The sequence below is a fragment of the Tachypleus tridentatus genome, chromosome 1, assembly GCF_004210375.1.
Source record: "Tachypleus tridentatus isolate NWPU-2018 chromosome 1, ASM421037v1, whole genome shotgun sequence".
NCBI lineage: Eukaryota > Metazoa > Arthropoda > Merostomata > Xiphosura > Limulidae > Tachypleus > Tachypleus tridentatus.
This window is the reverse complement of record NC_134825.1, coordinates 93,694,394-93,708,032: the sequence shown is the minus strand read 5'-3', so window position 1 is coordinate 93,708,032 and position 13,639 is coordinate 93,694,394. Positions and strand designations below refer to the sequence as shown.

Genomic DNA, 13,639 nt, shown 5'->3' with positions numbered 1-13,639 from the left:
TTCCAAGAGTTGACGGCGGATAGTGTTGACTAGTTGTCTTTCCTATATTCTATCAGTTTAAATAAAATAAGGAACAATTAAGCGCAGATATCGTTTTGATTAGCTTTGTATGAAAACTTGAAAAACTAAACAAGTTACTAGCCTCCTCCACCATCAAACCAGGAAGCTGAAAGTTAATGTAACGGCATCTGTTTTATGTTACAAAAAACGCAATGACTGTGAAACACTCCTGAATGAATAAAAAAGTCGCATGAATTGTTGATACAAAATTTGCCCCCCAGTAGTTCAGCGGTATGTCTGCGGACTTAAAACGCTAAAAACCGGGTTTCGATACCCGTGGTGGGCAGAGCAGAGATAGCCCATTGTGTAGCTTTGTGCTTGATTCAAAACAACATTGATACAAAAAACGCAATGACTGTAAAACACTCCTGAATCAATAAAAAAGTCGCATGAATTATTGATACAAAAAACGATACGTTTGATTTTTCCAGACGCAACGTTTCACTTTACTTGCTAATTTGAATAAAATAATAAGTTTCCCTTTTAATATGTTATAATCAAAATATACTTAGAAAATGAAACTTGAAATACTTCATAACTATACTCACCTGTTTTAACTACACTATAATTGTATTTTATGAGTGTATTCAGATACCAGAAGCGTGTCTAATTTCTACATGTTAACGCTCTTTCTTTAAAACGTTTATGGATTTTTCTTAATAATATGTTTACTTATTTATATACAAAGGCTTGTTTAACATATACCCCTAATATCTAACTAATCCCATCGAGCGCTTAATAGTAATTTATTTCAGTAGCATTTTACAGTGTGTAAGCAACACAATAACGACAAACAGACTATGATGAAAAATATTCATTGAATTAAAAAATATAATTTTCTTGATATAATTCTCAACGCTTGTAATTCCGCAGACCATCAACGCCGGAAGAAATGTTCCGCAGAACTTCACAGCCCTGTTGTTTTTACTTATGTCTAATGCCACAAGTTTGTGAATTCTCGTTTCTACACACAACCACATACACAGGGGAAACTGATCTGATTAACTGCAAATCTGAGAACACACGCGGTTTCACTCGCGCCACAGTGTCTCCGGTATCGTGCATAGAGGTTTATTGGAGCCACGATGCCGACATCTCCCCATAGTGAGTTTCACCCCTCCCTCCTCTTTCCAGCTGACCAGGAGGACCTCACTTCCGGTGAAGGAACACGTTTGCAACTAGAGAATCTTAAACACTTCCTTTAATGACATCTATAATTTCTAAGGTCAAAAATTAACTTGTAGGTTTAAAACTAAAAGAAAAAAAATAATTCAAACATTATGAAGCATCTTCACTTTCATTTCCACATGCTTGAAACTAAATTTTGTTGTTTTTTTAATGAAGACAATGAATATTACAGTGACATCTATATGAAATATTTACTAATGCGCGTTTCACGCTTGAAAATCTTGTATAAATAGCTGGAAACAAACAGGGAATTTTGATTCTCCTTATTCTACAAATATTGGTTTCTATATTACAGAGATAACAATGACAGTACAGAAAAAAAAAAAAAGAACTACTATCACGTTGCAACGCTCTGGTCTAGAGCATGATTCTGTGATTTGAACAGAATAACAGCCCTATTTATTACAACAAAATAAGTAGCTTTTAGAAGACCTTAAGGTAGGTTTAAAGGTCATGGGAGTTAGATCATTTGTGTGTGAAATAAGGTTACAGGTAACTGTCACATTTGTCCAAGATGTAAATATATTTTTTTTAAATTAGAAAACCAGCACCTGTGGTTAAGTGTCCAATGCTCTGTTTACCAACGAGTTCATTCTCGGTTAAGTCTACAAATTTATAATTGTAAAATTAGCGTTTCGTTTCCCCTCGGTGAAAATAGCAGATAGCTTGATGCGACTTTTCTCTAAGAAAAACACACATCCAACAATGAACGTTCCGTTAAATACGTCTATTTTAATTAAGTTTATATATAGGCTTTACTGAAGAAACTCCTCTATTCTGACAAACTGCAGAGATTTGTTTAGGACGTTACATAACAAAAGAGGAGGGGTTGACTCTTACCTGATGGTGAGTCACTTAAAGCAGTTAAATGTCTTAAAACAATAAATACATGTGTGTGTTACTCTCCCTCAGAGAATATGTCAAAAATAGTGCTATGAAATTACATCGATAAGCAATTTTGCGTGAAATATAGATTATACGACTGCATAGCTATTCACATAAAATTCACAAACATTCAATGAAAAGTCAACAAATCATCATTCTGTTGTAACATGGGGATCAAGACTTAAGTTACCATAAATATGTATGTTTTACTATAGTAAAGTTCTGTACTGTCTACTTGTAAGGTAATTATTAAATTATATTACTAATTTAAACACCTCTATACAATAGCAGTATATTAGCTATTTCAGTCATTAGGTATTATATACATACATGTAGGCACTACTAAAATAACACGTTAAAATGCTCCATTCTTCTGGGGTGCTTTTGCTAAAATAATTTGTTGATAACAATGTCCTAGTAATTATGTATTAAAGCTATAACACTGTCTTTCTTCGGTTTGTGCACATCTATGACAATTGTTTAACCGGAGGAGAACAGAGGCTGAACATTCACATCAACTTGAACTTACTAACACTGTTGTGTTTTATACATCGCATCAGCAGAAGGTATGGCCAAGCTCCCCTCTCCCTATGTACGTGCATGATACATATTGTGCGTATGTAGCAAATATAATCTCATAAATATAAAAGTAATTGAGTCATACACGAATAAGAAATACCCATACAAATTTGGTTTGTAAATAATATCAGTGACAAATTAGAAGAGAATAATCATGTGTTCCCCGGGTCGTTGTTACGGTTAACAACACACTTGAAGCTAAAACACATTAGGCCTATTTTCAATCGTGCAGTTTGATTCACAAGGACTTTCAGCTCTTTTTACTCTGTGGGTTGCCCGGTCAAACACTGTAATGACCCGTGTGGAGAACACCCGTAGTGCCGGCATCCTGTTCTTATGCTCGCTGGCTATACCCGGCGCACCTTCCATTGAATACATAAAGTATGACGGATAAAGGCAGAAAAAAAGGTGTGTAAAGCTTAGGCGACACTTGTATAGGCAGTTTTCTGTGTAAATACTGATGTTCATTGAACAAAAAAAATGTGGCGCTTCACGACTGAGCAAGTGGGATAAAAAGTGGAACTACAGACATCAATAAAATGTGTGGTTACATATATGTGTGTATTATATATATATACCACACAATTTACAAACGTAAGAGTATACAGTACTTGTGAGTTATTGAAAACCGTGATAAACATCTTACACAATAAATGTTTCCTCACATTCCTCTTAATATGTTTATTGGGGCTCGAAATCAAAGATATGTGTAAAGAATAGCGATACAGATCTTGCTTCTGTCTTCCACAAGTTACCGTCCAACAAATATAGATCTGAAATGCTATAACACACTTATGATTTCGAGTTGCAATAAACAAATTAAATAAATTTGTAAGAAGAAAGAAAAATGCAAATAACATGTTTTGATAACAGTTTTAGGCCTATTAATTTTTCAACATTTCGCCAGCTTTCATCGTTTAAACTGTAAATCTTACAGGACATTTATACAACTACTTGTGATAATAATCACTCTAACAATTTCAAAACTACACATTTATTAAATTGTTTACATTTTGAGTATCAGATGATGCGAAATAATTGTCGTGGATCTGATTTACTCGTAACAGGAATTTACGAAAACACCGCTGTTTGACCAAATAACTTACTGGGTGGTAGTGTGAAGATAACAACATTGCTATTACATCACAGGCACTACGTTAGTAAGTGAAACTTTAGGCAACTACACGGGAAATAAGTACTTAATCTAATAAACCTAATTGCTGAGTAACCTCGCTTACCGCCATGACAACTTTCTTAGCTTTCAATAAGCAGCGTAGGGAAAACCCGAGGTGACTCGGAAAACAAAAGGAAAGGTAATGAACACACATCGGTTTTAATCTGTAACAACGAGAATAGGTTCTTACAAGACGTTTTACTTTCAGCCGGGTTTAACACTTACTGAGATAATTGAGCCTCTTCCACTTTCCTTGTGAATGGTGAAAGAAACTTGAAACCTCTATACTTATTGGAACACATATCTAGTTAAAGTTAAACAGATCTGATAACCAAGAGGAATATTTCCTATTGAAGATCCCGATTCTTTATTATATATATAAATATTTAATTTCGATATTTCGTAGATGTGGTTTAGATGCTGTATTGCCATATGTCTTGTATAATCAATTATCACTCATAGGACCCAAAAGGGTAAAAGTATTTGATAACAATCATCCAGTGAACCAACAAGTGTTATCACAAGTACGACGAGTAAGAATCCCAACAGTAGAATGTTTTGAAATTACAATAATATACGTCTAAAAACCAACTTATTTAGCATCATTTTAGTGATGTAATACTAGTGAGTAGTGGACACAGAAATTAAAACAAGTTACTTCACTGAAACACAATATTGTTCAACAGTGGAGCCTACTGTCACCATGCTCACCATCATGTACTTTGGTGCTTTTTTTGTTGTTGTTTTTTTCACTAAAAATATTTCTCTATTTAGACTCATAATTGTAACTTTTTCCGCTGGAAAACGTTCTTGTGGTTTTCACAACAAAATATGTGCAAACAAAAAAAAACTTTCACTAAAAAATTCAGAAAGCCTAACACTTCCTTTCCGATACTCATTAGGTCAAAAAATTAATATTTTTAGCCAAACGACCTCATCCACGTAAGGACTATTGGACGAAATTCTGTACATAATTTGTATACGTAGATTCCTTAGCGTCATTATCAAACAATGGGATAAACGAAATTGATTATCACATTAAAATAATGTATATATCTTGTACTTACACTCACTTACTTTGTTAACATATTCAAACAAGGACAAATCAAAAGGAAGCCAAAGTAATATTCGGCACCTAAGATTTTTAATTACACATGAACCTTTTATTTCAAGGTAAAATAAATTAGCTACTGTATGACGCAAAAGATTTACATTGATTACTGTAATATGTTACCTTCCATTTATTTCATTTTGAATTACGAGTCAACGGACAAATGAGACACATAAGGTAAGCAGAACCTCGTTTAAATAATAAGAAACACGTTTAGTACTACGTGTGTTATATTATTTTTATAACTTATTCTCAGTAGCTCACGTTATAGGTTATCAGTTTCAGGTACACTTAGTTGTTATAGCAAACTTAATTGGTCCTTTGTCTGTAGGTCTCATTAAAAAAATACACAAATTCTTAAAATTATCATATTGTTTGTTACATGATATGCGTATAATTCCTCTAAAGTTATAAAACACAACTATAATTATTAATTGGCATTAATAAAATTGTGTACATATATAACTATCTACCGTCCTATTCAGGATCCGGTTGATTACAGAGTGTCATTTCCTGGATTTTCCACCTCTGTACTTGAGAACTTTACAAATTCAAACTTGTTTATATTTAGGCCGATATTTTAAAAGGATAAAATGTGTGTGTTTTTCTTATAGCAAAGCCACATCGAACTGAGTTCACCGAGAGGAATCGAGCCTCTGATTTTTGCGTTATAAATCCGTAGACTTACTGCTGTACCGGCGGGGTACTAAAAGACAAAAAAATATATTATTCGTACGTAAGATGTTAAATAAATGCAAAAGAAGCAAGTGAAGTATTTTGTCACATTAGCCATTAGTTTGCAACCTGCCCTTACACTGGTGACCATAAGAACATCAGCCAAAAACAAATACTGAAACAAAGAGGTAAAATTTCCACACCATCGTGTAATACAGACAGACATTACTATTCTCAAATTTGTTTACCGTAACCTGAAATTTGTTACGATACATTTCTATTAAAGTAAATAAAATAATAACCTATGTTGCCAGAATGTATCTTTATTACCTCGACATCTTGCTGTTATAGTTTCTTCCACAGTTATTGATGTATTTCAAGTTCACTAATCCATTTGAAATGTGTGGGATATCAATAGCTTCTGTCTGTTTGTTTTTTTAATTTCGCGTATGCTACACAAGAGCTGTCTGCGCTAGCCGTTCCTAATTTAGCGGTGTAATACTAGTGGGAAGACTGCTAGTCATCACCACCCACTGCCAACTCTTGGACTACTCTTTTACCAACGAATAGTGAGATTAGCTATCACATTATAACACCCCCACGGCTGAAAGGACGAACATGTTTGGTGTGAAGGAAATCTGAAGCCACGACCTTTGGATTATGAGTCAAACACCCTAATCACCTGGACATACCGAACCAATAACTTCTGACGAAACAGCAATAGCGAAATATGGAGCTAATAAAGATAAATTCTAAAGATATACTGTTGTTATTTCATTTTTCTTGATAAACACATGTTGTTTTACGTCCTATCTAATAAATATAAACTAGTGGTTAGGGCACTCGACTCTCAATCTGAGGGCCGCGGATTTGAATCTCCATCACTGAACATATTTATCCTTTATAGTGCAAGGGATAATCCTGATAGCGTTAGTATAAAAGTAGTCCAAGAATTGATGATAAGTTGACTAGCTGCTTTCTTTCTAGCCTTTCGCTACTAAATCAGAGACAGGTACCTGAAGAACTGGTGGGCTCCACCGGCTAAATCTGCTCGAGAATCATCGATGATGCATAAGCATTTAAGATGCCCCAGTGGCTGTAAGCGGTCTCAGAGCTTAAACAAATTACCATATAAATATGAAAAGTAATAATGTAACTATAATAAAGTGTATATATTCTGCAAGATACTTAGTACACACAGGATGTATAACAATGTAATTGTTGAGGATACTTAACAGAGATAGCAATACTGTATGCTGTAAAAATTAATCAGCATACAACACAACATACACATTTTAGAATATAGACAGGAATACACTAATGTTTTAATATGATGATATGGGCAGGGATTTCAGAATATAGAAAATATACGTAAACATCTTACGTTTTAAAATATTTATTAAAATGAATATGTCACAATGTAAGTAAATCTCCGCTTTTCGAGATAATTAATAGTGAGAGCAGTCAGTTCTACATTTCTATCAGGTCAATTACCAGACAGGACGAAACCAAAGTGTGTAGACATACTTTAGAATATTTGATATGAATGGTAGATATCAACTGTATACTTTACTTATATACAAACATCATGTTTAACAATACACATTTTACAGGGCACTTAATAGACTGGATATATAGCAACGTACATTATTTAGATTATTTATTAAACAGCATAGGAAACGGTGTACGTTAGTCTGTGCATAGAACTAATATTTAATTGTGTGCCTATTTTATAACATAATGCAGACCAGTGTACACTGTTGGGGTTAAAAACATTACATGAACAATGTATGATCTTTCAAAGCATTTAACAAGCAAGGATTTTTGAAATGTAGGTATCGGGACGCATAATACGTTTTATTAATCAGGTTACTTAATGAATAGGATATATAACAATGTTAATCTTTTGAAATATAGACAGTGTATGTGTCAATGTACATAAAATCAAGTATTGTCACTACGTACATTTTTTAGAACAGTTTATGCAATAATGCGCGTTTTAGAATAATCAGAGTATGTAACGGACGTTTCTAAGGGTACAGAAATATTATGCAACAATACAGATTTCTAACAGTAAAGATAAAACTATAACAATGGTAATTTTTCAGAATAAAATATAAAACATGATACATACCTTTTTGAAATTTGACATGATATGTAACACTAGTTGTTTTTCACTGTTTAGACCGGTTATATAACAATGCACATTTCTAAATATATATATAATAAAGCATACTTTGCAGATGTAATATTTGTTTTTACAATGTATAATTTCGATACACTTAATAGACGGGATACGAAACAATATACAATATACTCAAGTTAATTATAAAACAGGATATGTAACAAATTTTTCAAAGCATAAAATATTGGTTATGTATCAAACGTGGATCTGACGACAGTTTCTAGTAAGGAATGTCTGCAGTAAACAAGCTAAAAGTGCTCTTGTTAAGTAAATATTACAGTTTACGCAAGTCTGGATCGTTGCCTTGAAGAAAATGAAGGCTTTGTGCGTCACATCTTGTCTACTACGTCATCTTTATATAGTTTTTAAAACAAAGATATCTAGTTTGATTTTATTTTTATTTTCTTTTAGAGCATACGCTGTTCATAAATATTTGCTGTACATGAAAGGATTTTAATTCATTCTTTTTTATCTCTTACTCTTCACAAGGAGCTTGTTATAAAAAATTAAACTAAACCACAAACATAGTATATGATTTATATATGAAAGCTCTTTTAAATTCATAAGAAATAAGTAAAAAAAACTTCTGAGCTTAATGGTTTTCTAAGATAGAGCTCAAGATATCAAATACTTTAATGTAATAAGAATGAGCATGTAGTAAAATATTTTTAACTTAAAATGTATAGCCTGTAATACCGCAACAGACGTTCCTCAAACTTGCATTTTAAGATTTATTCATACTTTGTTACCGTATGCTTTTTCCTATAACGTTTCTGTTCATGACAAAGTAATAGACACGTAGCGGTATGTGCTGAGTTTAACGATCAGGAATTGACATTCCGAGGATAGATGATTCGTTTCCATTTGCTGCAACTAAATGTGATTTTAGGGGCGACGAATAAATCCCAATAATCTGTCAAACAACAGCAGCCCCAGAATTAACGGTGGGTGCTGCTGAGTAGCTGTTTTCCATCTCTATATAGAATTAGGGGCGGCTATGCGATATTAACCCTTGTATAATTTTTGCGAAAATTCTAAAACAAGCAAACAAATAAACAAACTTAACGTGTAGTGAGAAGTAAATGAAAAATCAAACATCTAATATACTTAAAAGAATAACCAGGCATATTCAATGAGTTTTATCAATACCTTTATTTGAAATGATACAAGTGTGATCTGTATTGTAACTATTGGTACACCCGTACTCCTAAAATAAAATATGTTTATGTCTTAAACATTAGTTCCTGTAAGCCTGTAGTTAATTTTGAAGATAGAAATGATCATTTCAGTTGTTCAATCAATACAAACAATCAATGTGTATGTTATCTCGCAGTCAGTTATAGTGAATTCACTAGCCATCATTAGGAGGAAAGTTTCGACAATAGGAGAGGTTTACTCTTTCTGTTTATATTTGTGTTTAACGATAATATTTATATAAAAATAATAATAAACTCTAACGGTAGAATGATAATCAACTCGAATATTTTAAAATGCTTCAAAGATTATCACAAAAAGGAACAGTATTAACAATTTTCAAACGCACTAGATACAGTATGTCCCTATTTATATTTGTTACGAGAATATATAAAGGTTAATAAATTGTATTACCAAACACAAGAAATTTAGAACAACGTAATTCTTCTCATGTTTGTGAAGATCTACTTTAAGATATAAAATTAAACTTACCTGGGCCCACACTTGACAAAGTTGGAAGATTAACACAATAAAAACCAAGCTCCCAAAGGTCAGTGTCATGGCTAAAGCCTTAAGTTTGGTTAGCCTACTTTCTGTTTATTTTCTAACACAGTTTCAGTCGAGGTAACCATACACGCGCAATTAAAATATATTGTTTCAGTTATTTATTAGCTTTTGGATTAATTTCTAATATTACAAAATACACATTTTTGTTACAGATGGACAGAACGGATCCGCCGATATCTGTTAGACCGGTCGAAGCATGAACAAGACCACAGATAAAAGCAACAGTCATTGATGTACTCCCTACTCCTGTGTTAAGCTGACAATGACACCAGTCATACTGATAGCTCTCTATTTCAGAAATGAACGATTCACGTGCTAGCACGCGTCAACCAACCCGATTGCTGCCTTACAACACTCTTGTGGCCACAAGATAGGAGCATGTGAAAATACTACTAATTGTTGCTCAAAACACTGTAAAGAAAAACTGTGACCAGTACGGGGCTAAGCTCACAAAGCCCTAAAGTAACGCATGCGCTGTGCGAAAGACTGCGAAAGAGCGAACGTTAAGGAATTTATTTTTTATGTCACGTGACCTTACTTTTGAAGGATGCTAAATCTTCTTTCAGTCCAAACGTTATATCTACGATAGCGATATACGTACTCCTCAGTAGTTGGTAAACAAATCTGATGTTTTCTAATACGAAGTCTACCATTCATTCATTATACTTTTCGACAGATTCAACATGTGTAGTGTATTATCTTGTACGCCATAAAAAATTGATTTTTTTTTTAATTGAGAGTAGTTATGTTTACAATGTAGTTTAAGATCTTTCTGTTACAGCTCTATTTGTAATCTAACGATAAACAACCTATTGAGGTTCAACGGTTTTTAAAGTTTCGGTTCGCCTCAATCAAAATTAAATGCTGTATTGCAATTTATGTTGATATTACGATCCTAAAGGGTTGAACTATTTATATAATGAACTGTTGGTGTTTATTAAGTATCATAATTCTGTTGTGTCAAATATGATATACATTACATACAACAGTTTAGATATTGACTAATGTTAACTTAGCGGTATTTATGTATATGACTTTATTGATGTTCGATAATTGCAATTATGAGTCAATTGTCAAAAATATATTTAAGTAAACTAACTATACAGCTCAAAATGAAAATAATTCGTAAAGTAATTTGACAAATAATGAAAATAATCACGTTTCACAAAATAACTAAAAACGATCAACACCATATATAAAAATTACTAATGCACCAAATCCTGTTGTAATTAAGATGATTTATAATTTCGGTACGATCAGAGTTAACTACAATTGTGGCCATAATTCCAATAAGATATCACTAGCCTTGCCCAGCTTAACAAATTTAGGTTATTTCCAAATTCACGTGTTAAGCCAGCAATAAAAAATTACTTTTCATAAGTACAGTATTAGTTCACATATGTCAGTACAACATTTTATACATTATATCCACTAAAATTAAATAAAACTAACTATAAATGAAAAGACAAAGATAAGGGTCCTATTAATTATCATAAATCCATATTTTTGGCGTGTTTATGATCCTTAACAATATTTAGATTCAAGTAAGAGTGTTTTCCCTTCATGATGCCTGAAACCAAAGGCTGTATAAGATTAATGATTCCTTTAGTATTTTCGAAAGTCCTCGTCGGTCCTGGATATGGCATATTTAGTGTAAGTGGTATATTATAACATAGTCTTCTTTGCATTTACTTATAAACAATTAAATAATAATTCTGGCAGTTTCCTTTACAGCAGAACTATTGGCTTTTCCTTTCTCTTTTTTTCCATACCTTTAGTTTATAATAAGCAGTTAGAAAACTTTATAGATAATGGAAATACATCGTTATCTGTAGGCATTGAGCAAAGTCGCGCACTAAACTATGATATATTTTTTTTTTACTACACCCCTGTCCTAGTCGGTGGTTTGTGTTCTGCTTTACATTTAGTTATACTGTTAGTTTTTATGGAATTTTTATTTGTTTTTGTTATCAAGTACAACGCTACACAATGAACCACCTGAGCAATACCCATCGCGGGTATCAAAACCCCATAGTTAGCGTCATAAGTCTTCCAGCTGACAGCTGAGCAACCACAAGGCATTGAGTAGAAAACAACAACGTTAAATGAATTAGTACCAGTAAAACTAAAATATACAACGAGACTAATCTGGATTCTTAAGAAGACAAGGTCACAAAAACAGTTTCCACTAAGATAGTCTAAAGATCTCGAATTGGCAAGAAAACAATATAAAAAATATCCTTTTCAATAATGCAAGCATCTTACGTCAAAAATGTCCTATGAACAGTATAAATGGCTCGTTATTGCACAAGGGATAGCAGGAACCCATTACGTATGCTCACTCAACCTACAATTAAAACTGTGTTGTTTTGTTATATGACCAAAAAATCCTGATCCGTCTATAAGCACCCAACGATATAATGTTGCATACATATCACACACCTTAACAATACAAGTAGTAGTTGTAGACGTGTTTGGTGACTCTCTAGGGACGAAAGTTTTGGATGTATTTATATTTATAGAGTTCTCTGAATGTGTCACTGTAAGCTTAACCATAGTTTTAGTACCAGTATTGATGTTAAATATCTACATACTGTACCTTTAGCTAAAGTCTTTAACTTACAATGTCGATCTAGTTTTTAAGGGAGAAAGGTTTCAAAGGCACGACAGTGGGATATTTATGGTGTTCATGTTTTATTAATTATTTTCTGAATTAGTTTTTATGATATCACGATAAGAGTTAAAATAAAAGATAGAAAGAAGTAAAACGTGAGACGCGGATTGGCACAGTGTCAAAACTATGAATGTAGGAGTAGAAACCGAGTTCGAATTCTCGCGCATCCACAAAATATTCCCCGTCTTGAGTGCTTCATAAGAGTAACTGTCAAATTCTTTGCATGGGTGATGATGCTGACTAGCTAACTGGTTAGTAATTCCAAATTAGCTGAAAATGAAAAAAACGATTATGATTTTTTTTTAACGTTGGCTCTTATAATATGTGTCTTACTAATTCTTCCGATCAAGAAAAAAGAAACAATAATAATTAGCAATTAAATAAAACTGGTTTTCAATAAGTTATCTTATTCATAATTCTTAAGGCAAATTGGGTTTTATCAAATGGATAAGTAGCTACTAATACATACAAAAATTCATCACTGCACTAATTTTATCCTTTTGTACGATCATCTTACGATCGTATTTGTATAAATATGTATAAAGTTTTGTATAAATGTACTTCATTGGAAAACTCGTCCAGTAGTAGTAGTGACATTAATGGAAATTATGCTTTATGTAAACTTATATTTGTTGTAGTCATCCTTTAAAAAAGTAAGTCTCCCTCATCTACTAAATCTAATTAATTTTCTCTTGTTAATTTGTTTATGATTTTAAGACATCCTAACAAATATGAGTGTAAAATTGGTGCTTTTGCAATAAATGTTCGTAAAATCTAAAACAATTTGTGGATGTCGTGGGAAACTAGAGCTGGTTGATATACATTTTTTTAAAGTAAAAATAGCCTGTGAATTTCAAGATAATAAATTTCGATGCCAACAAAACTAGGGATCTTTTGGTAATTTTCTTATAAATGAATGTACTGGGAAAATGTGCGCTATGTGTTAACCTACACGGAATACTAGGTAGGATGAGTTGACGCTGAAGAAACTAAATGAAAAAAAAAGTGTCAACGTGAAAATGGCCTAAGTAGGAGAAAACATTGTTCCGTAAATTATTTTAATTAAAATGCTAATACCTATACCAGCCGTCTTGAAAATGCATTTTTAAATGAAAAATACATTATCCATATTAACATACTTATTGTTCATTTGATTTGTTTTTTTAATTTCGCGCCAAGTTACTCGAGGGTTAATTTAGCAGTGTAAGGCTAGAGGAAAGGCAACTAGTCATCACCTCCATCCACCGCCAACTCTTGGACTACTCTTTTATCAACGACTAGATGGATTGATCATCATATTATAAAGCCCCCACGGCTGAAAAGGTGAGCATATTTGGTACGACCGGG

General features: G+C 32.8%; 1 protein-coding gene and 1 long non-coding RNA gene across 12 annotated transcripts in view; one reads left to right on the top strand and one right to left on the bottom strand.

Moving 5' to 3' along the window:
* Nucleotides 1–9,777, bottom strand: part of LOC143255710 (SPARC-related modular calcium-binding protein 1-like) — a 114,370-nt gene extending 104,593 nt beyond the window's left edge. For 10 of the 11 annotated variants that reach the window (XM_076511798.1, XM_076511808.1, XM_076511815.1 and 7 more), the window contains exon 1: nucleotides 9,544–9,777. In XM_076511798.1, coding sequence (XP_076367913.1) covers nucleotides 9,544–9,612 — 69 coding nt within the window. In that variant the 5' untranslated portion in view covers nucleotides 9,613–9,777. Of the gene's footprint in view, nucleotides 1–7,806; nucleotides 8,057–9,543 lie in introns of those variants that run through there. The other variant, XM_076511846.1, reaches the window with a different exon arrangement.
* LOC143255741 (uncharacterized) overlaps nucleotides 1–13,072 on the top strand; it is a 37,684-nt gene extending 24,612 nt beyond the window's left edge. The window contains exon 2 of the long non-coding RNA XR_013030812.1: nucleotides 9,771–13,072. This is a non-coding gene — a long non-coding RNA (uncharacterized LOC143255741). The remainder of the gene's footprint in view (nucleotides 1–9,770) is intronic.
* Nucleotides 13,073–13,639: the final 567 nt, after the last annotated feature.